A 20157-nucleotide genomic window follows, 5' to 3' on the forward strand; every position below is an offset into this window, starting at 1 on the left:
GCAACATATGCACATACTGAACACTAAACTAAGCTCAATATGCTCTGCAGGCTTTCCGGTTTTCATAAAAAGCAACACAAAATGTCTGCCTTTATCAAGAATCAAACCAACATGCAGAGCTACTGCTGCAAGTGTCAGCGTAATGTTGAATGTGAAAAAAAAAAAAAAAAATGAAGTGTCCTGCCTGGGCCTCCTCCTGCTGCCTCTTCAGCTGCTCCAACATGGCCTGGAACTCCTCCTCCTTCTGCTGAGCCTCCTCGATGGTGGCCTGGTTCTGCTCGTCGTACGCCATGGCTACCACAGCCAGGATCAGGTTAATGAGGTAAAACGAGCCCAGGAAGATCACCAGCACGAAGAAGATCATATAGGGCTTCCCCGCTGCACGCAAAGTCTGATGTGGCCAAGAGAAGGCAGGGGAAGAAAAGCTTTGTTTAGCTTCCTTTTTATCTTTAATTTAATTTTTTCTCTTCATTATTTCAGTAGACGGCAAAGAGTTCATGAAATCCGAAAAAAATGCACTTTGTGACAAACCTGCTGGTAGAGGTTTTCCCAGAAGTCCTGCGTCATGAGTCGGAACAGGGAGAGGAAGGCCCAGCTAAAGGTGTCGAAGCTCGTGTAGCCGTAGTCTGGATTACGGCCCGTTTTCAGACAAACAAAGCCCTCTGGACAGAGTCTTTAAAAGACAAGATGGGGCTATAAATAAGTTACACGCATTCGTCAAAAAGAAGGATCTAATAAAGACAGATTTTATGACAAAGTCGTGACGTAGAAGTGCCAGATGGATTATGGGAGACATGTGACTAAAACCCAATGCTACATTGAGGTATGTTGTAAATAACATGCATGATTACACATAACATTACATCAGGGGACAGCACCTAAGCCATGTAGACGGAAAAACCCAAATAACACCCGGGTGACGTTACAGCCAGTGGCAGCTTTTTGATCTTGGCAGTTGCCCAGAGAGTCATTTGTAGGGGGAGACGGGGGTTGGGGAAGCGGACGTTGGCGTGGGGGGTGCCGACCAACCATTATTAAAATCTAACCTGTCAGTTGTGCCCTGAGCAAGTTTTTTTCCTATTTTTATGCATGTGCAGTCAATGAGGATCCCTATGTGGTGAGTAGAGGTCCCCTGTGCTTGCTGATGAGAAAAGGTAGACTACATTACCGGCTTTCTATAGGATTGTATTCTAGAAACTCAGATACGGTGTTTTCCTTTTTAATTAGCAAGGTAGCGGCAACAGTCAGGTGCCAACAGGGGCCAGTGGCCCTGTAGAGCTGGTCCTGGCCCTTGTTATGGCCCCTGTACTAAAGACATGATTTTAGGAAAATTTCTTCCGATGATATATGCTGACAGAGGTATCATCGCTGATTGGTCACTTGGACCAACTGTATTTTTTACCTTTACAGTTTTACTCTAACAATAGTCTAAAAATTAAGCCGTTTTGACTTTTAGCTCCAGCCGTATTGAGATAGGATCAGGGGTCTGCAACCTGCAGTTCCAGAGCCACAATTAGCTCTTTGGTTCACTTAATATATTAAACGATAAAATATTTTTTTTCCCTCCACAATCTTTTGTTCTATATGCCCCCACGAAAAAAAAAACACTGGCCCCACCCTGGCCCCTCTGCTAAATTTGGTGTAGAACCGCCAGTGGCACCGTTGATGCAAAAATTGCAGCTGATTACAGGCATAAACGTTTCTTAGATATCCCTGTGTATGGCACATTTTAACTTACTTAATACTTCATATGTCTTTGTTTGAGGCTCACAGGAAGCCACATTTCATGAATCATAAAAACAGAAAAGCTGTCTTTCTCTGTATAAATAAAGCGTATACAACCGAAACAGCCAAAGCGAGCAGTTCCGTAGCTTGCCACTGCACTGAGCCCTTTCCGGACCCGACTCTAACCGTGTATGCTCAGAGTAGCTGTGCGTCTAATTGGCCATATAAATAAAACATGTCAAGCCTTACCCTGCACCGCTGCCATTTCCACAGAGCAGAGCATCCCTACGACCAGGGAGGTAATAGTAATTACCTAAAGGGGTGAGGAGACAGAGGGACAACAGTCAGCATCATCCGGGCGCTGCGGCGGATATTAAATGGACAGAAGAAAAAGAACCACGGGACTTTCATCAGTAAGGATGAATACAGTGCTGTGCAGAAATATTATTACAAATTAAAACGTTCAGATTTGGTGATGTTACAACCACCAACTACAAAAGCACAGTATTTTATTGGGATTTGTTTTGATACAGCAACACAAATAGGTGCATAATGCTGACATGGATGGGATACATGGTTAAAAAAAAATATATATGACAAATAAAAATCTGAAAGGTGCGGCATTCGTCCGCCCACAGTCAATACATTATTGAACCACCTTTCAGAGCAATTGCATACCCTTCTTTTGGGTTGTCACCACCAAATTTCCACATCCAGCAACATTTTAGCAGTCTTTTCAGAGTGTAATTTTAGAAACGATTTGAAAAACCTTCTTTCTACTTCACAGGTCTATCATATAAAATCCCAATAAAACACATTGAAGCTTGTAGATTTAACGCTACGACATGTGAAAAACCTCAAACGGTGCGAATACTTTTGTATAACACTGTAGATCCTTGTTTTTTTTTTGGTTTTTTTATATCCGTCTAGACCAGGGGTGTCAAACTCATTTTGGTTTAGGGGCCGCCTACAGCTTAATCTGATCTCAAGAGGGCCACACGACTAAACTCATTGCAAGATTAAATAGAACTAATAAAAGTGGACTTGTTCATTTTTATATTAAGTTAATTTCACTTTTACACAATATATTATGAATAACCTCAGCGTTTTTAAGAAAAGTATGTGCAATTTCAACAATACTTTTACTCAGTTAAACATTTACTTGTGCATTATGCATAAGAACTGATCACAGTGATTATACAATGTTGAAAAACATTTATTCACTTTTTTGGAACTTAAAAACACTGTCCTGCATGACAAAATACATCAAACAGATAAAAATTAAGAAATGATTTGAATTTTTCCACACCTGAAGCTTAATCTGCTAATTAAAACACAGCGCCCCTCGTGGACAATATAGGAACTGCATATTTTCAATTAAACATAGTACATGTTTTTTTCAATAATTGTTTTATCATTCTCTTCCTTTTATCTTGTCCACTTGTGAAAGTCAAATCTGACGAGCTCTTTGTGGCATCTTATTGCCACATTATTTTTTTTTATTTTTATTTTTTTTTATAATGATAATGCATTTAGCCACAGGGCCGGACTAAATTGTTCGGCGGGCCGGATCCGGCCCGCGGGCCGTATGTTTGACACCCTTGGTCTAGATTAAATGTTGTTGTTTTTTAAACTATGATGTGAGAAACACCTTCTTCTTGCTATGACTAAAGAAAACACCCGGTCCAGTTGCCAAGCTATATATCCCAACAGCTTCGTTTAAAGCAGCTTCGTCCGTCTCTCGCTGCCCGTCTCAGACTCTGCCTCGGCGTGTGACGTAGTCGGCCCATGTCTTCTTGATATCCCGCTGATGGTCAGTGACTCACTCTCCTGCGGCACTTTAGGCTACTCATGCCAAACAGATGGGCCACAGGAGAATGACGGCTGCTGGTGAGGGGGCGAAAAGTGGACGCTCTCATTGTTGTGATGATTACCCGCTGCATGGGCCCCGTTCTCCCGGCAGCTTTTGTTCCGAGACGCGCGACCCGCGCTCCGAGCCGTTTCTGTCACTCGCCATCATTGCAATAAAGCGGCGCGTCCGACCTCCGCAGACGCCCAGAACCCTGCCTGTGCATAAGAAGCCGGCCCGCAGCGGGGCTGACTTAACCCCGGTTGCCCCCTACATGTGCCCCGCGGAGAGATGTGGCTTTTTCACACCGCGGCGCCTGGCTTACTCTCGTCGCTGATGTACTCCGTCCAGTTTAGCGTGGCGTTGATGGGACCGGTGCTGTTGCCGGTGACGTTGAGGCTGCTGTTGGTGAAGTTTGGCTCGCGCACGCACTTCTGCCTCAGGTTGCCCATGAAGAGTTGCAGGCCAATCAGGGCGAAGACGCTCAGGCAGAACACGGTGAGGATCATCACGTCCGACAGCTTCTTCACCGACTGGATCAGAGCGCCAACTATGGTCTTCAGGCCTATGCAGGGGAGGGAGAGCACAGAATGATTAGTGGCTGTTAATTACTGCGTGAGCAGAGGAGACAGAGCTATTGAGAGTTTACAGTAGCAGGCGGCCATGTGGCTCTGCAGGGAAAATTCCTGTATGAACTGTTTCATACAGAAATAAGGCTGACAAACTTTAATGCTAATGTGAACAGAGATTTTAGATTTGAGTGAAACGACACAATGTACTGTGTTTACAGAGATTTTATGTGACAGACACAAAGTAGTGCATAATTGTAAGTAGAAGAAAAGGCTTTTTTTTCCTTACAGATAAAACTGGGCTTGCAACAAATTGCCTTCAGATGTACCTAAATAGTAAATATAGTCCGCCTGTGAGTATTTTAACGTGATTCTAAATCCAGCTGTTCTAAAAAAAAGAAAACCAAAGAACCTATAAAGCTAAAAGATTATGAAGCAGGGTTGGGCCGTATAACTATATTTCTCAGACCTCTGTTTAATCCATCATCTAAAAATGCCAATGGGTATTAACCAACTGTAAAACTACCAAGACAGTCCATCTAAACTGACAAGCCAGGAAAAGAGAGGATTCATCAAAGAAGCAACTAAGAGGCTCTTGGTAACTCTGGAGAAGCTGCAGAGATCTCCGGCTGAGGTGGGACAATCGTTCAACTATTTATCGGGCACTCCACCAATATGGTATTTCTAGAAAATTAGCATGAAAAAAAAATCCTTGAAAGGAAGGCATACAAAAAATAAAAAAGATCCTGCTTGCAGTTTGTCATGAGCCATGCAGAGGAACATGGCAAAGCTGTGGGACGAGAATCTCTGTCCATATGAGTTGAAAGCTGAACTTTTGGGCTTTCAAACTAAAACTGTGTGCTGAGCTGGGTGTGGAAACTAAAACTGCACATCCCAGTGGTGGCAGGATCCCACTGCGGGGATGCTTTGTTCCGGCAGAAACAAAAAATTTTTTTTAAAAAGACTGAAAATAGATGTTCTCTGACCCTCTGCATCAAGTCTGACTGAGCCTGGGCTATTTTTTACAAAGAATATTATGCAAAAGCTCTGGTCACCAGTTGCACAGAGCTAGTAAAAAAGTTCAAAAGTACATTGCAAATAATTGGAGGTGGATAAGTACGAACACACAGCCCATTTTCCAGACAGTTTTTTTTTTGCAAAAGAAGTAATGATAACTGAATCCATGGAGCATTTCCTTGCACTTATGCAAATACTTTGTTTTGGTTAATTGCGTAAGATTACGTAAGAGCTCTGCCTGTGATAGGCTCATCTTTTAATCACTCATAAACTTCTTAACTCTTTGTGCTGCGTTCCTTTCCATCTTTCTGTTTATTCAATCCTCCCCCACCAGACATCCAATCAGGATCCAAGACGCTGTTGTGAAATCTTTCCTTTCAAGCTTGCCGTTGTCCAAATGTCATTTTGAGACAGATTTCTACATCTACTCATCACTGGTTTGCATCTGTCAACCTCTGAATATACCATATTTGGCTGCTTTAATCGGACTCTAAACAAGGTTCCCACATTGTTTTAACAGCTGGAGAGATGTTTGGTGACAATCATCTTTACATGACGAGGCAACGGTACGTTACAGTGCTAGTCAGAAGGTCATATACACTCATTATCCATGAGTGTCATCGATTAGCAATTTAAATGATGCATTTTAGATGTTCTTTTTCCAGGGTGCAATGATGATGTAACACACATCTGCGCTAAATTAAAAACCACAGCTGGGTATACAAGTTAGAATAAATTGTTGCTTTTCCTTTAACTACACTGAGTCTAAATTATAACGAAACTGCTGCACACATGCAGCCCCTCTTCTCTTTGGGTAAATGTCCTCTAGCAAGTCGCAGGAAACTCAAAGCCATCGGCAGACTTCTTGTGCAATACCGGCAGGATAGTTGGACACCTATCTCATCAGAAACAATTAATTCCTGGCACAGGCTTGGTTTAGCATCGGTCTGTGTTATTCAGAGCTAGTTTTAATGTGCGTCTTGGAGCACCCCATTGAGTCCAAGTAACTAGTTGTCTATTGAAGAATTAGGAGGTCTTCTTCATTCTATTTTGTCAAATGTGCCATCACCTTTAGCAGCAAAAAAAAAAAAAAAAAAAAGCCTCACAGAACAATGCTGCCACCACCATGAGTGAGAACTAACAGTGTTCTTTGGTTTTAAAGGCGACACTATGCAACATTTTTCAGTTAATTAATGTGTTCCATACCGTTTTGGATGATTAAATGAGTCATTTCAGGTCGAACAAAGGTTTTCTTGGCCGCCCTGGTAGTCTGTGGGGGAAATACCGTACTTGCAATTGCAAGAGCCCTCGGCCCGCACCCACAGGCTCAGAAGTCTCGTGCATCGCGAGAGTCGGTCTTGCTTTACGGTGAGAACTGCTACACGCCTCCAGTGAAAGGCATGCGGACAGACTGGCGAAGCGGGGGGGCGTATCCATGTGTTTTTGCCTGTTTTTGCCCTGCCATTCACTATATGCACGCGCGAAAGCAACAGCAAAGAACCGCGTGTTAACGTCAAATAAACATGCAACCATATCGAGTATTTTTGTATTATTATTATTATTATTTATTTTTTTTATTTATTTTTTTTAATGTTGGCGAGGCGGTAGCGTGAGTTTGGCAAGGCAGCCAACCCTGATGTTTATACTTTCACTGTGTTAGTCATTGTTTGTACTGCCGTTTTTTCCACTTTTCGTTACGTTCGCCTGTCTGCTAAGCTCAAAACAACCGCGCCTGGCTTGACGGAGAAACCAGAACAGCTGAGCATCTTTATGACAGTGCACTTTTACTTTCGCCCTCTGGGGGGAGCCTCGCTGGAAAATCAACCCCGGTTGCATAGTATACCTTTAAAGATGCTTTCAACTCAACCTTTCTCTGTGTCGAACAATAAAACTTTTTGTTATTTATTATTTCAGTCAATCAGGAGGGCGCTGCTTTTTGCGTCTTTCCTGCACAACAATTTATTTTCTTAGTCCAGGCTAATGTAGAACTGTCGCCACTGTGGGAAATAACACTGCTATTGTTTTTGACAGGCTTCAGCCCTGGAACTTCCTGAGTCATTCCAGATTGTCATTGGGAATTTAATTGTATCACGGAGTTGGGGGGTAGGGTGGACAGCTTAGATCAGATGGCTGAAACAGACACAGTTGGTTGCTCTGTTGGAACAATGATCCCACAAACACACATCAAATTGGTTTTGAAGGTTTCTTGAACCGTCCTCCTAAGGCCCGGACCTCATTCCTATTAAAAAAGCTATAGGTAATGCTCAAAAGCAGGGTCAGCGTGATCTACTGTTTCTGACAAGAAGAGCTGTCAAATACCTAGCCAGAAATTTGAAAGACTCCAGAACATCAGGCAGATTTAGGTACACTAAGAAAAAGCGTGTTAGGATGAGTCGCGGTGAGGCTTGGTGATACCAGCTGTCAAACAAGGTGGTGGTAGAATCACGTTTAGTTCTGTGTAGCTGTCACAGCACTGCTGTACTGAAAAAAATAGATAATAAGGAAGGAGGAGCACTGACTCCAGATTCTTTAACTTTACTTCCAATCAGTCAAATAGATGATTAAAACATGCTTGAATTGTCCTGAACAATGATCCAGAACAGACATCAAAACTAGTTTGGAATGGAATAAAATTCCTGGGTCGGCCCCAAACCTCAACCCTATTGACTGATTCATGTATGATGCTTAAAAGCCCAGTCTGTGTTAGGAAACCAACCAACTTAAATAAACTCTGCAAAGAATTATGCCAGAAGCTTAATAAAAACAACACGTTGGTAGTTTCTCTGCAACTTGGTAGAAGGACATTAAAAAGATTGTGGGGTTTATGAATATTTTACCCATATGTGTATAATTCTGACACTGTGCGGATTAGAGAAAATCTGCATCAAATTCAAACTGCTTTTTTATTTATTTGTATGTTATGCAATCATTCCACCTCGAAGAAAAAGAACGGCTCTCATGCATCATAAATCCAAAATAAATATGACATTCATGTGATGAATGTATGAGTATATGTAAACTTCTGACCCTGAGTAAATGTGATCTTTGTGTTGGATCGTGATGTGAATTAAATTATGTGTTTAATCACCATTGCTCCCCATTCACCATTGATTTTTTTTATTGTAAAAAAAACATAAAACACACAACACTAAACAGCACATGCACAGGAAAACAAGGTGAGGAGGAACCCTACACACACAAGAGCTTGCCACAAGAAAATCGGCTTTTGCAATGTCTCATGCAAAAAGGAAAAAAAGAAATAGTGCACAAACTCTACTTGTAAGGCTCCCAAGGCAAGAATAGATTTCAACCAAAAAGAATTCTGCCTTAAAGGATGTGTCTAAAAGCCAAGAATCCTGTCAATCTGTGCAGATTGGAGACAGATTCCAGCTTTTACTGGCCTTGGCACGAAGGCAGCATGAGAGACGGCGACAAGCGCCGTCAGGCTTAGCTACGGTGAGATGAGCTGAGAAGGGGGGGGGCATGGGGTTTGGATGTTAGCGAAATGCCAGTTAGCCATTAGCATCATATTAACCCTACAGGCCTTGATGGCTCTCTCACCTGGGATGACTGATATTGTTTTCAGGGCTCGCAGAACCCTGAAGGTTCGCAGTGCTGAGACATTGCCCAGGTCCACAAACTCTGTGACATATCTGTAAGGGAATGCAGGGGAAGGGAAGGGAGGGGGGGGGGGGTATTTGGGGGAAAGGTGTGGCGCACACATCCACATACACGCGCGCATACACAGATCAGACATCCACCCACGAGGCGCGACGAGACGACAAGGAGGGTGACGGGAAGGGGAGGGGGGTAGAGGGAGGGGGACGGCAAACAGTCACACACAGAGGACAAATGGCAGTGCTGGTAGCAGGCGCTGGCGCCCTTACCTGGTATTACTGAGATAGTTTTCAAAGCTCGCAAAACTCTGAATGTGCGCAGAGCTGAAACATTGCCTAGGTTTACAAACTCTGTTATATACCTGCAGGATTAAATGCACAGTTACTACAAAATCATTGTACAGTCCAACCTACTGCTCACTGATATGCATGTAAGAAAGACTCCATCTTTTAACCAGGCATTAGAAATTACAAGGTATTACACAAACACTAGAGATGCACCGAGAGCTCAGCTGGTGACCCAAATGGACGATTTTCAGCTAAAAAAAAAAAAAAAAAAAAGAAGAAATTTGTTTCTTCTCAGGAAGCACGACCACTGCAAGGTCACAGTAACAACACTCTTCAGTGTTGTTGTTGTTACTGAGGGAAGAGGAGCCCTCTGCTCATAAACGGGCTGCTCTTATATCTTAAAAGTGTTCTCAAAAAGAAATCAGCATTGGCTAAAAGAAGTATTATTACGTCAGACATTTACAAAAAAAAACTAAATACCTGAAATCAGCCGCTAAATTCTGATCGGTGCATCTCTACACAATACAAGATATCAGAGTTATGGAGTCTTGAGCGAAAAAGGAGCATGCACTGTTAATGCCCAAGGCTCCGTCTTGCACTTTTAAGACAAATAGCCTCAAATCATTGAGGCGTAATCCAAATATGGACAGATCCACGTGCTTTAGGGGCTCACATCCATTATGGCACATGTAGTACATTTACGATTCCTGGCCATAGTTCACAATGCACAGCACTAAGCTTCAGATCACATTGCTTCTCTCCATTCTCTCTGTTCATCTTCTCACCCACTGCGCGGGACCTAGGGCCGCTGGGCTGATTAGCATCAAAAGCCTTCGGCTGCTTAATCTATGCCAGATCGTTTTAAACTTATCCTAAAAGCACTTGTCATCATACTTACGCCATTAATATGACGCTGAAATCCAGCCAGTTCCACGGGTCCCGCAGGAACGTGAATTTCCCCACACAAAACCCCCTGGCCAGGATCTTTATTAGGGACTCGAAGGTGTAAATCCCTGTGAATGTGTACCTGGGAAACGAGGCGAGGAAGAGAGGAAATGAGAAACGCACGCAGAGAGAAGGATTGGATTTAGCTGCACCAGCAATGAGACAGAGCAAAAAGAAACTGAACACAGAGAAAATCCAGTCCATGTGCATACAGCGCATTACTTTTAAAGCAAGGACAAATACTTAACTTATTTTACTTATTTCTAGATCCGTTTTTGCAGTGTAAAGCGCATTGCAAATATTCAGCCCCCTTCTTACAACCACAAATGTCAATGTTTTACTGGGATTTGAATGCATCTCACAAAATTGAGGACCCCCCCCCCCCCTCACATTTTTGTACAATTATATGATAACCTTTCATGGGACAACATTGTAGATGTAACACTTTGATACACCATAAAGCCAGTATACAGCTTCTATACCAGTCTAAATCTTTTGACCAACACACAGCTATCAATGCCTAAACCGCTGCACTGCAGAAAGGTAACTAAAAGTAAGTACAATTTTCCTGAAAGTCATATATTTTCCTTGATTAGAGCAGCTAAATAAGACTATTCGCCAATGGAAGATGTGTTTTTACACCTAAAATATGATAATTAGGTATCCCGCACTTGAAATAAGATGATGGACAAAATTGTTCTTATTTTAAGTGCCAAAATCTTATTCCATTGGCAAATAGTCTTAGTTACCTGCTCAAATCAAGGAAAAATACAATTATTTCAAGAACATTTTACTTACTTTTAGTTACCTTTTTGCAGTGTGGCAACAAAAGTGAAAATGTCCAAACTGTGCCTAACACAGAGCACAACGACAAGTGTGTCTAGCCTGCAGTCAACGGGAGCGTCGCAGTTCGGGACTGCATGAATGCCGGCGACTTTGGGGAGCTACAGCTTATTGAGGGAGCCATGAATGCCAATATGTACTGCCACACACTGAAGCATAATCCCCTCCCTTCAGAAACTGGGCCGCAGGTTAGTACTCCACACACCTCCAAGACAACCACTGTCTTGCTTGCGAAACTGAAGGTAAAGGAGCTGGACTGGACAAGCACGTCTGTGGGGTAGGGCTGGGCAATATATTGAGATTGGCGATCTCAATATTTGAGATCGGAGATCGTGATATTTAAAAAAAAGAGGTAAGAGATGAGACTTTATCATTTGTACCAATCTGCTCTATCTTATGTTATAATCATACTGTTATGTACCCCAGTAGGTTATTTTTCAGCCGTTTCTCACATTCGTCTGCAACTGTGGACATTTGGGATAAAGGTTTGATTCAGAGATTACATTTTATAAATACTTTATGAGAAGAAAAACCTATTGAGCTAAATATTGTTATCAGCATTCACCCTAAAAATATTGAGATATTATTTTTGGTTGCTATCCTCGGACAGGAGGAGAAGCGCAGGGCCTCAAACACCCAGCATGTCACGGAGGAGTGAAAGAGGATCTCAGCGGACCTTTGTGTAGCTCCAGTGAACGCCACACTGAAGAGTAAAACACTCCACACGAAATATAGACACTTTGAGCACAGTTTGGACACCCTTACTCAAATTTAAACTGTTACACAAGCTGTACACCAAATATATTCCATTGTATCAGAGTATCCTATCTTTAGAGTTGTCCTGCGACAGACTAATACAAAGTGGCGCATAATTGTGAAGTGGAATGAAAATGATACATTTTAAAAGATTTTGCTAATAGTAATCTGAAATTACACTATGTGTGTGTATTAGCCTCCTGGTGGCTATACTTTGCATTGCCTAAGCGCCACAAACACCTGGATAACAGCTAATATAGGCCCAACATCAATGTAAAGCTCAACACATTAGCAGGTTGCAGGCAATAGCAAGGAATTGCTTTCTGAATTTTTTTAATAGAAATTGCCTTTATTATTACAACATTGTTTAACAACAGTCCTACTTTGTGTTGGCCAGCCACACAATAAACCCCCCCCCCCCACCCCCCAACACCATGAGACAATGAGACAGAAGGTGGAGACGGTCGAGGAGAGTAAATACCGCTCAAAATGTTGTACGGCTTGCATATCGTCTGTGTACTTACTCTACATTCTTTGCCCACTCCGGGGGGTTACTCAGGGTCATGAAAGCACAGTTGGTCAGAATGGTGAACATGATCAACATGCTGAACATCGTAGACACAAAGTTAAGGTGCATAAAGAGACAGCTGCTTGAAAGAACAGTCCAAACAACATCTAACCAGACATTTTATTGACTCTGACTGCCCCTCGGTCTGCATTTTAGTGATGGGGACTAAGGAGCTCAGAAAAGCAAGTCTGAGCCACATATTAAGCCTTCATCAGCAGCTCCTTTAATTCTCACTTTTGTCTGATAAAACCCTTTAATCCAAAATCAAGCTGCATCCACCACAAAACCGTGAAAGGATATGAGTGCACTAAAACTTTAATAGCTACCCTCCTCAGAGGATTGAAGGGGTTTAGGATGTACAAGGCAGAAGTGGCATTGAAACGGAAGATCGCCTTCCCGCGATTCAATACTATGAAGGTCTGAAAGACAAAAAGGACAAACAGGTCAAGATTGGCGTCAACAGTGCAGCTCTTCAAACCACACAAGAAAATGGCAAATTAAAAAAAAAAAAAAATCTGCATGTGAGTTTGTGTTTTTTTGAGACCTCATCCTAACACTGGCCAAGTTTAGCATGTGCAAGACATTGACTCCTGGACGTTGACGATTAAACTTACTCTAAAAGACGTTTAAAATCATAATGTAATGCTAATTTGTTTTGTTAATGTAAAAGAAATAAAGAAGACTGATTTTATGACAAGATCAATTCTATTATCTTATGTAAAATCCGATGACAGTAAACCTTTTGCAACCTTTTTTAGTCAAAAAGGCAAAAGACGTTGAGGGAGTTTCGCCTATCCGGCAGACGGATAGGAATAGCTGAAGGATAATGAGTGCTGACACATTGAGACAAGAGCAGAAGCCTGGCAAAACAACTTAAAGACCAACGCTCTGATGTCCGAGAGGAGTTTAAAAAGGTCACGACATCAGCAACAGTGAAAGTGTGACGGTGCCGGATGACGTCATGTGACGACAGCCTTTTCAGTATTAGCAACTTAAAGATAGCAGGCAGCTAACGGTGGCAGCAAAATAAATGGTGAGACCGTCCTCTATTATTCCACCCTATAAAGTGGTAAAGGAATTAGTGGCCACCGCGGCCAATGATGGACCCATTAAGCATTGAGCAAACGTAGACCCAGAATGAAGCCGTCCATTCCAGCAGAAACTAGTCAACCTAATGTCAGATAAACACGGCTGGTGCTGAAAACTCTAGCATGGTCTAGACTGTTGTTTATGCTGCAAAAATAAAATAAAAAGTACATACTTCTTTAAAGGATATTATTGCTGTTTTTTGTTTGTTTTTTTTTTCTAAATGGGTGCTAAATTGCCCATAGGCAACTTTAACTGTATATATTTTATATCTGTTTTAGAAAGAATCCAGTGACTTCTAAAATGGTTGTTGTTGGGGTGAAAATGTGTCAAATATGACGTAATGTTCTTAAAAATCAGCATTGAGCTTAAAACTCTACTACTTTGGCCACCCTAGTGATTCCTTAATTAGGTAAATAATAATTAAAACAAAACTAGACGCTCTCAAATATCGGACTTGGAAAGTCATTTTATTGATCGTGAGCTCAAAATCTAATATTGATTTCTTTTCAGACGTGAATGGCATTTTGTGTTTATGGATATCCAGTAATTGGCATACGTACATAATAATGATATGTTTCATGTATGTACATGTGGGGTTAAGCTGAAGGAAACTCTCCATTTTAAGCACATTAAATGGACAAATAAGCATCTAATCTTATCGCTGCCTCGTGCAGTAAAAGCCACAGTTAAAAACTGTTTATTTGCACTTTGGATTGGTTTTAACTTTAATGTGACACCCACACGGCCCGACTTTTCACCTCTACTAGTAAACATGTTGTTATGGTGTCTGAACGAAATAAATGTTGAAAAATGGGATTTCCAGTAGTACTTGGCCAGGTCATTGAACTCAACAGCTAGCAAAACCACACTGGGTGCTTTCAGTGTAAATGGACCGTTGCTAAGGATGCACGGGATGTCACTAGAAAAATCACAGTTTTGACACTTAACTATCTTCATCCTACTCTATCTGTTATCTCAGATCATTATTATGGAGCTTGCTGTAGGCCACTTCTGCCACAGCTGCACAGTTTTCTGCTGCTTTCATGGACTCGCTGATTCGTTCGGCGGTTGGACAGGAAACCCTGTTTTGTCCTGAGGTCCTTCTCTCTTCCTTTTGGAAAACCTACACCGAGATCCTGGATCCAGCTGCCCCAGTTCATGGACGCGATAGGAAAATGTCTTCATCTGCACCAGAAATATGTGAAAGACGGCAAATCTCAGTTTCTATCTGAAGCTATTCCTAACAGTCGTGTCTGTTTTGTCCCTGGGTTTTATTAAACACGGTTAACTCCACAGTTTGGAGTTAACCGTGAACCTGGGGCTTTTTTTCTTTTCTGAATGAAACGGTCTATTAACTGCCGTCCTGACTTTCTTCCCACTAAGTTGTCTAAAGATGTTTTTTATACTGTTGGTCCTTTTTTCCTCGTCTTAGCTCAGGAACTGTGCCAGCTGCTTTTAATGCAGTGGTCAGACCTCTTCTTGAACAAAACCACACCCCATCCTTTGATTTTATCAAGTTTAGACCCATTTCTCATTTGCCCTCTTTCTTCAAGGTTCTAAAAACTGTATTTATCCAGCTACAACCATTTTTAGAAGACGTGCTGTTTTTGGAAGATTTCAGCCTGGCTTCAGATCATGACTTGGCTGAGTCTGCCTTGCTAGAAGTGCATCACCACATTACTACATCTGTTGAGGCAAAGTGCCCTGCTGTTCTGGTTTTGGTAGACCTCACTGCTGCCTTTGATACAGTAGATCGCTCCGTTCTTCTGTCTCAGTTAGACCACTGTGCTGCATGTGTGGCACAGCTCTGCAGTGGCATAAATCCTGACAGACAGGAGCCTTCTCTGGAAGGATCAATACCTCCTCATCGCACATGAAATGCACAGCTTGATGACAGCTGCTTTAATGAGAGAGTTGACGTTTCTTTCAAGTCAGTTAGAGATCAACACTCTCCCTAACATGTCAACACTATCAGCTAATCAGGGAGCGTTAGGTACATCGAATGGTGAGTTTTAAAGATTTGAAGACTTCAAAACAAGTTACCCATAGACAGTGCACCCAATGATAAGCAGTCTGATGACCTACTGTCAGAGCAAGCATTTTAAGTCAGTAGCACTGTATAGAATCCATGGTTCGCTTTGGATCATCTGTGAGCAAGCATGCTCACATTTAACAAATCCAGATGCAGATCCTCTCTCAGTGGAGATCACTGTCCGACACATAGCTAACTCAGACCTTCAACCTGAGTTCACGTCACTTGTTCACACCAAAAACAGGCTGAATGTGTCTCTCTCAACACTAGTGCGACTGAGGTAAACCAAACAAAAAACACTGGGTATCGCTATTACGGATTTTTTTTGTTGTTGTTGCATAAAGTCCATGCAACAACAAAAAGATTTCTAATGGTACATTCATTTTGTGTTCCAAGCTTAATTGAAGTTCTGTTTAATTGACAGTTTGACATGTCCTTACTTGATGCAGGTTGATTTCACTTTAAGTTATGATGATTAAACATTATAAAAGCTGAGATTTCTTAATGCTTTTGTGAATGTCCTTTAAATTCTGTTTGTGTATGTGGCCCTCTGACATCATTCAATTTTCTCATGTGGCTCATTTGGGAAAATAGTTATAAATTAAAAATATTTTTAAGATAATTCTATCCCATAATTACAAATTAATTCATATATTTTTGTCAGTTATTATTAAGCATTGTATTTTTATAGAACTCAACAGGCTTTAAATGTCCTGTACAGAGTTCATAAATCTTTCTTTAACAAAGACGTCTTAATATTGGAAATAAACGTTTGTTCACCAGGAAATTAACTTCAAGCTTTGATGCAAAGCTGCCATCATTCAAGCCTTACTGCATGATTCATTCCTAAATTAGTGTATGCATTCATGCATCAAGGCCACAACAATCAGGAACACGCTATGGAAGTATTCATCCATGGTTCTTTATTTCTCTTTCAGAACGTTTAGAACCGACTGTAAAACGGACCTTCTGATTGCTGTAGTAGGGGTCCAGGTCCTCCAGAGGGGTTGACACCATGCCTGGAGGGATGTCCCCGTAGATGAAGGGCAGAGATTTACCCGCCTCCAGGTCGCTGTTGGGCTTGGGCCCATTTTCATCGTCTTCGTCGCTGCGGCGCTCCGCCCGCGGTCGCCTGGCCGCTTCCTCGGCGATGCGCCTCTCGATGGCGGCCAGCGACTCGGGGACGAAGGGGCGAAAGCTGTCTGGTCCGGGCGGTACAAGCAGCTGTGCCATCTTGTCATCCTGCTCCTTCAGAGGGCAGCGAGAGGCTCAGCTATAGAAAAGAGCTGCAGGGGGAACACAAGGGGACCTTTAAGTAGTTCACACTTTTGGAGGGTCAGGCCATCTTCAGGACATTAAACACAGTAAGTCATTGTATAATCTGGAAGTGGCAGGAAGAAGTCCTACTTCTCTAAAAGCAACAAGAGAAGCTATGAGTAAAGATCAATATTATATTGATATTCCAAAAAATATCCAGCTGGCTTTTTGTTTTAATGTTTACTTGAGTAAAATGCAGTTTACTCATTTTAAACTGCATATACTATATAACGCTGGAGATAGGCACCAGCAACCCCCGCGACCCCATGAGGGATAAAGCGGTTTGGAAAATGGATGGATGGATGGATATATATAGCTGTAGCTCTAGCTTTACAAGGCAACAGATGGCAGTATTTACTGATAAAGATGGATTTTATTTGTTAAAATGTTTTTTTGAGCTGAGTGTTCTGATCAAGTCCTGATCATGAATACGAAAAATGCTTAAGTCACATTTAAAAACACTTTTTTTCACTCTAGAAGACTCATCAGAAAAGCACTGTTCCGTCTGTGCAGAAATGAAGATAACAATGTATGTGTAAAAATCACCTTTGACCATGTCCCTTTATAGGGTAGAGTTAAAAGCAGATGTTTGACCCAAACAACCCCCACACGGGTCTCACTGTTAGAGCACAACGTCTCAGACACTGCTCAGAAATTTCTTGCAAAATAGATTGACGTGTAAGTTGACTGGCGGCCTGAGCGGCACATTAATTTCACCTACAGCGCTGTCATCAAACAACCGCTTTGGACGGTTGGTTCCATGTGCAACAACACAAAGATGCAGCACTAAGTCAGCTCTTTTTGATCACTGCAAATCACCAAAAAGATACATCGACAACTCAATTTTCTTTTACTCCAACGTGGTGAGACCTGTGTGTTTACCCGGCATTGCTGGCTGATGCAGAGATAAATGGGGGGGAGGGTTGAAAACGACTAACTGCACATTAATATGTCCGTGCGTCAGAAACAGGACAAAGCACAGAGCTGCATGAAAGACAATGAAAGTTTTGTTTGTTTGTTTTTAAAGGAAAAAAAAAAGCATAGTTGCTTTCTGACTCTGTGAGTTGATCAGACTTTTCCGCAGCGTACCTACGCTGGGCTTGATGTAACGGAGGAATATTGCAGAGCTGACTTTGTTAATGTGTTGTCAATACTTCTCAAATAAAAACTCTGATTTTTACATGAAAACTTGCCATCGCATCTTGGTAGATATTAGGTTGGAGAAACATGGATGCGGAAAGAGAGAGAGAGAGAGAGAGAGAGAGACCCCTGAAAAGAGCCCATTTCACATGCTAATGGTTCAGAGTGACTAATACCACTTAGGATTGCCTTTCTGTTTAGAACAATAGTCTGACATTTTCAGTTTTATAACTGATGACTAGGGTTCGGATGAGAATGGTGGGACATGAGATGTTAAAAACTTCACATTTATATATCGTCTGTTTTAGATGGAGCAATGAGGAGAAGAAACCAATGTGGTGCCAAAGAAAAGTATTCATACCCCTTCATTTTTGTCATGTTTTCTCGTGCAATATGTCTGTTAAGACATATTTATGTATTTTATCAGGGAACGTGAAAAGAAGTGTAACATGCATGTGGATTCAGCCCCCTTTACACTGACACCACAAAAAAAAAAAAAAAACACCAGCTGCCTGCAGAAGTCACCTAATTGATAAAGTGAGTCCACATGTTCAGAATTTAAATAAGCGGAAATCCAGACGTTCTGCCAAACTAAAGCTGCACATGACCGTGGGCTTTAAAACATGGCGGTGGTAGCAGCGCGTACACCACAGCACAATTAGGCGCAATTTTATTATTTCATCGGATAGCATGCCAGTAAAATACTTTAAGGTTTGTGGCTACAATGAGAAAAAATGTGAAAAATAGCTCAAGGGGTGTGAATACTTTTGCAAGGCCTCATAAATGGTGTAGGGGAGACAGTTAACAGAGGTTGACAACATAAATTAGGACATTATGACCATGAAGTTATGGGGGAAAGATCAAAAGGGAGATAAATTGCATCTGCTGTGGCGTTAATCTAACTAGTCATCCCCACAAAGCTCTCCAGCTTTGTTTTTTATTGTCATGTTCTGCCTCACTGTAGACTCAAAGGACGCTTCGCCCTGCGGTAACTAACCGGTAGATGGGCTGAAATCAGAAACAGGAAGACTACACTCTTACCAATAACATTTAGAATAAACTAATGCAGTAAACCACGGCCGTTTCCCTAATCAGCAGCAGCACCAGATGCCCCCGTCAGCAGTCTGCCGTATCACCCTTCACACCCAGAGGCCTCGCGTGCTCCCACAGGACAAATGGTGAGAAGGCACACAAACAAGTTCTTAAACTAAAAACGAAACCCTAGTGAGCCATTATCAGCGGCTCCTCGGTGCTTCCCGCTGTCTGCAGGTGGGTCGTGATCCTTGGGGGGACATGGCGGCGGCCCAGAAATTCTCCCCCGTGGCCGGGTCTCAAAACTGATACCTCCTTGACTCAAAGGCTTTTCTTCTTTTCTGCCAGTCAACAGCGTTTATCCGGCTTTCTGTGTTAAAGGCAAAGAAATAGAGACTTCAAAGCTATGTGGGCGTCTCTGTTAGGCTTAAGTGGAAGTAAAGTCTGAAAGAAACAACTAGATGTGGCCACCACATACTGTAGCTCAGATGGACACCAAAGATGTCCGGAAGCCGTCGGTAATATGGTAAGAAATGCAAAAACAAGTCTAATGGATGCAGGGATTTTTTTTTAAGATAGACAATAATTTGTTTCTTAATAAAGTGAAACAAAGAAAGCATCTACGGTATGTTGAATCAAGTTTTTTTTTTGCCCCCCAATAAATATATCCTGTGGTTGTTTTAAAATGTTTCTAAAATTCAAAAAGCTCAAACTATACTTTTAACATAATGATTATACGAGCTGCAGATGAAGGGATGTCTATTGTACAGGTCTGTGGGGGAAGTATTAAGATCTGAGGTTAGAGAGTCACTGACAAATCGTCTGGTGAGTGGAAATGGCTGATTTCCAGCTTGACTAGCTTTTGGTCACAACGCTAATGCACTTTACAGGAAGGCTTAAGTGCAGACGCTACCTGCTTAGGAGATGCAAATTTTTTTCAATCAACCCTACTAAGCTGCAAATTTCTTTAATCTGAGCATGCTATTTTTAATACCCGTACTGTATTGTTTTTATATTGTAAATGTTCCTTTCTTATGGAATGAAAGGCCTTGGTCAATAACAGTTTGTTATTCTAATTGGTGTTGTTTTATTTTTATTTATTTTACCTATGTGTCAATCTACACATTTGCGCTTCCTCCCCTCTATGACCTTTAGCATCTGGGGCAATGTCATTTGTGTCTCGGGTTAGCATCTGCTGCCGAGAGGCCCTGTCCCGCTGGGTAACTGTTACATTAGCATGAAAAATGCAATTTCATAAAATCTGCACTCAAAACAGTCCTTTCCGATATGAATATTGCATACGCTGTTACACTGATGTTGTGATGGAAATGTATTTGTGATGTATTTGTTGTGCAGCCTCACTGAGTGTC

At 41.8% G+C, this 20157-nt stretch overlaps 1 protein-coding gene across 5 annotated transcripts in view; it reads right to left on the reverse strand.

Annotated features, from left to right (window-relative positions):
• The window catches only part of scn1lab (sodium channel, voltage-gated, type I like, alpha b), a 63997-nt gene that overhangs the window by 37521 nt on the left and 6319 nt on the right, over window positions 1-20157 (reverse strand). For 4 of the 5 annotated variants that reach the window (XM_021323230.2, XM_021323229.2, XM_036128223.1 and 1 more), the window contains exons 2-10: window positions 16265-16584; window positions 12478-12596; window positions 12134-12223; window positions 9964-10092; window positions 9048-9139; window positions 3900-4139; window positions 1975-2038; window positions 532-673; window positions 185-391 (exon numbers count right to left, since the gene is read on the reverse strand). In XM_021323230.2, the coding sequence (XP_021178905.2) occupies window positions 185-391; window positions 532-673; window positions 1975-2038; window positions 3900-4139; window positions 9048-9139; window positions 9964-10092; window positions 12134-12223; window positions 12478-12596; window positions 16265-16531 (1350 nt within the window). In that variant the 5' untranslated portion in view covers window positions 16532-16584. Of the gene's footprint in view, window positions 1-184; window positions 392-531; window positions 674-1974; window positions 2039-3899; window positions 4140-8721; window positions 8814-9047; window positions 9140-9963; window positions 10093-12133; window positions 12224-12477; window positions 12597-16264; window positions 16585-20157 lie in introns of all 5 variants that reach the window. The other variant, XM_012875850.3, reaches the window with a different exon arrangement.

The sequence above is a fragment of the Fundulus heteroclitus genome, chromosome 24 (genome assembly GCF_011125445.2).
Source record: "Fundulus heteroclitus isolate FHET01 chromosome 24, MU-UCD_Fhet_4.1, whole genome shotgun sequence".
NCBI classification, from domain to species: Eukaryota; Metazoa; Chordata; class Actinopteri; order Cyprinodontiformes; family Fundulidae; genus Fundulus; species Fundulus heteroclitus.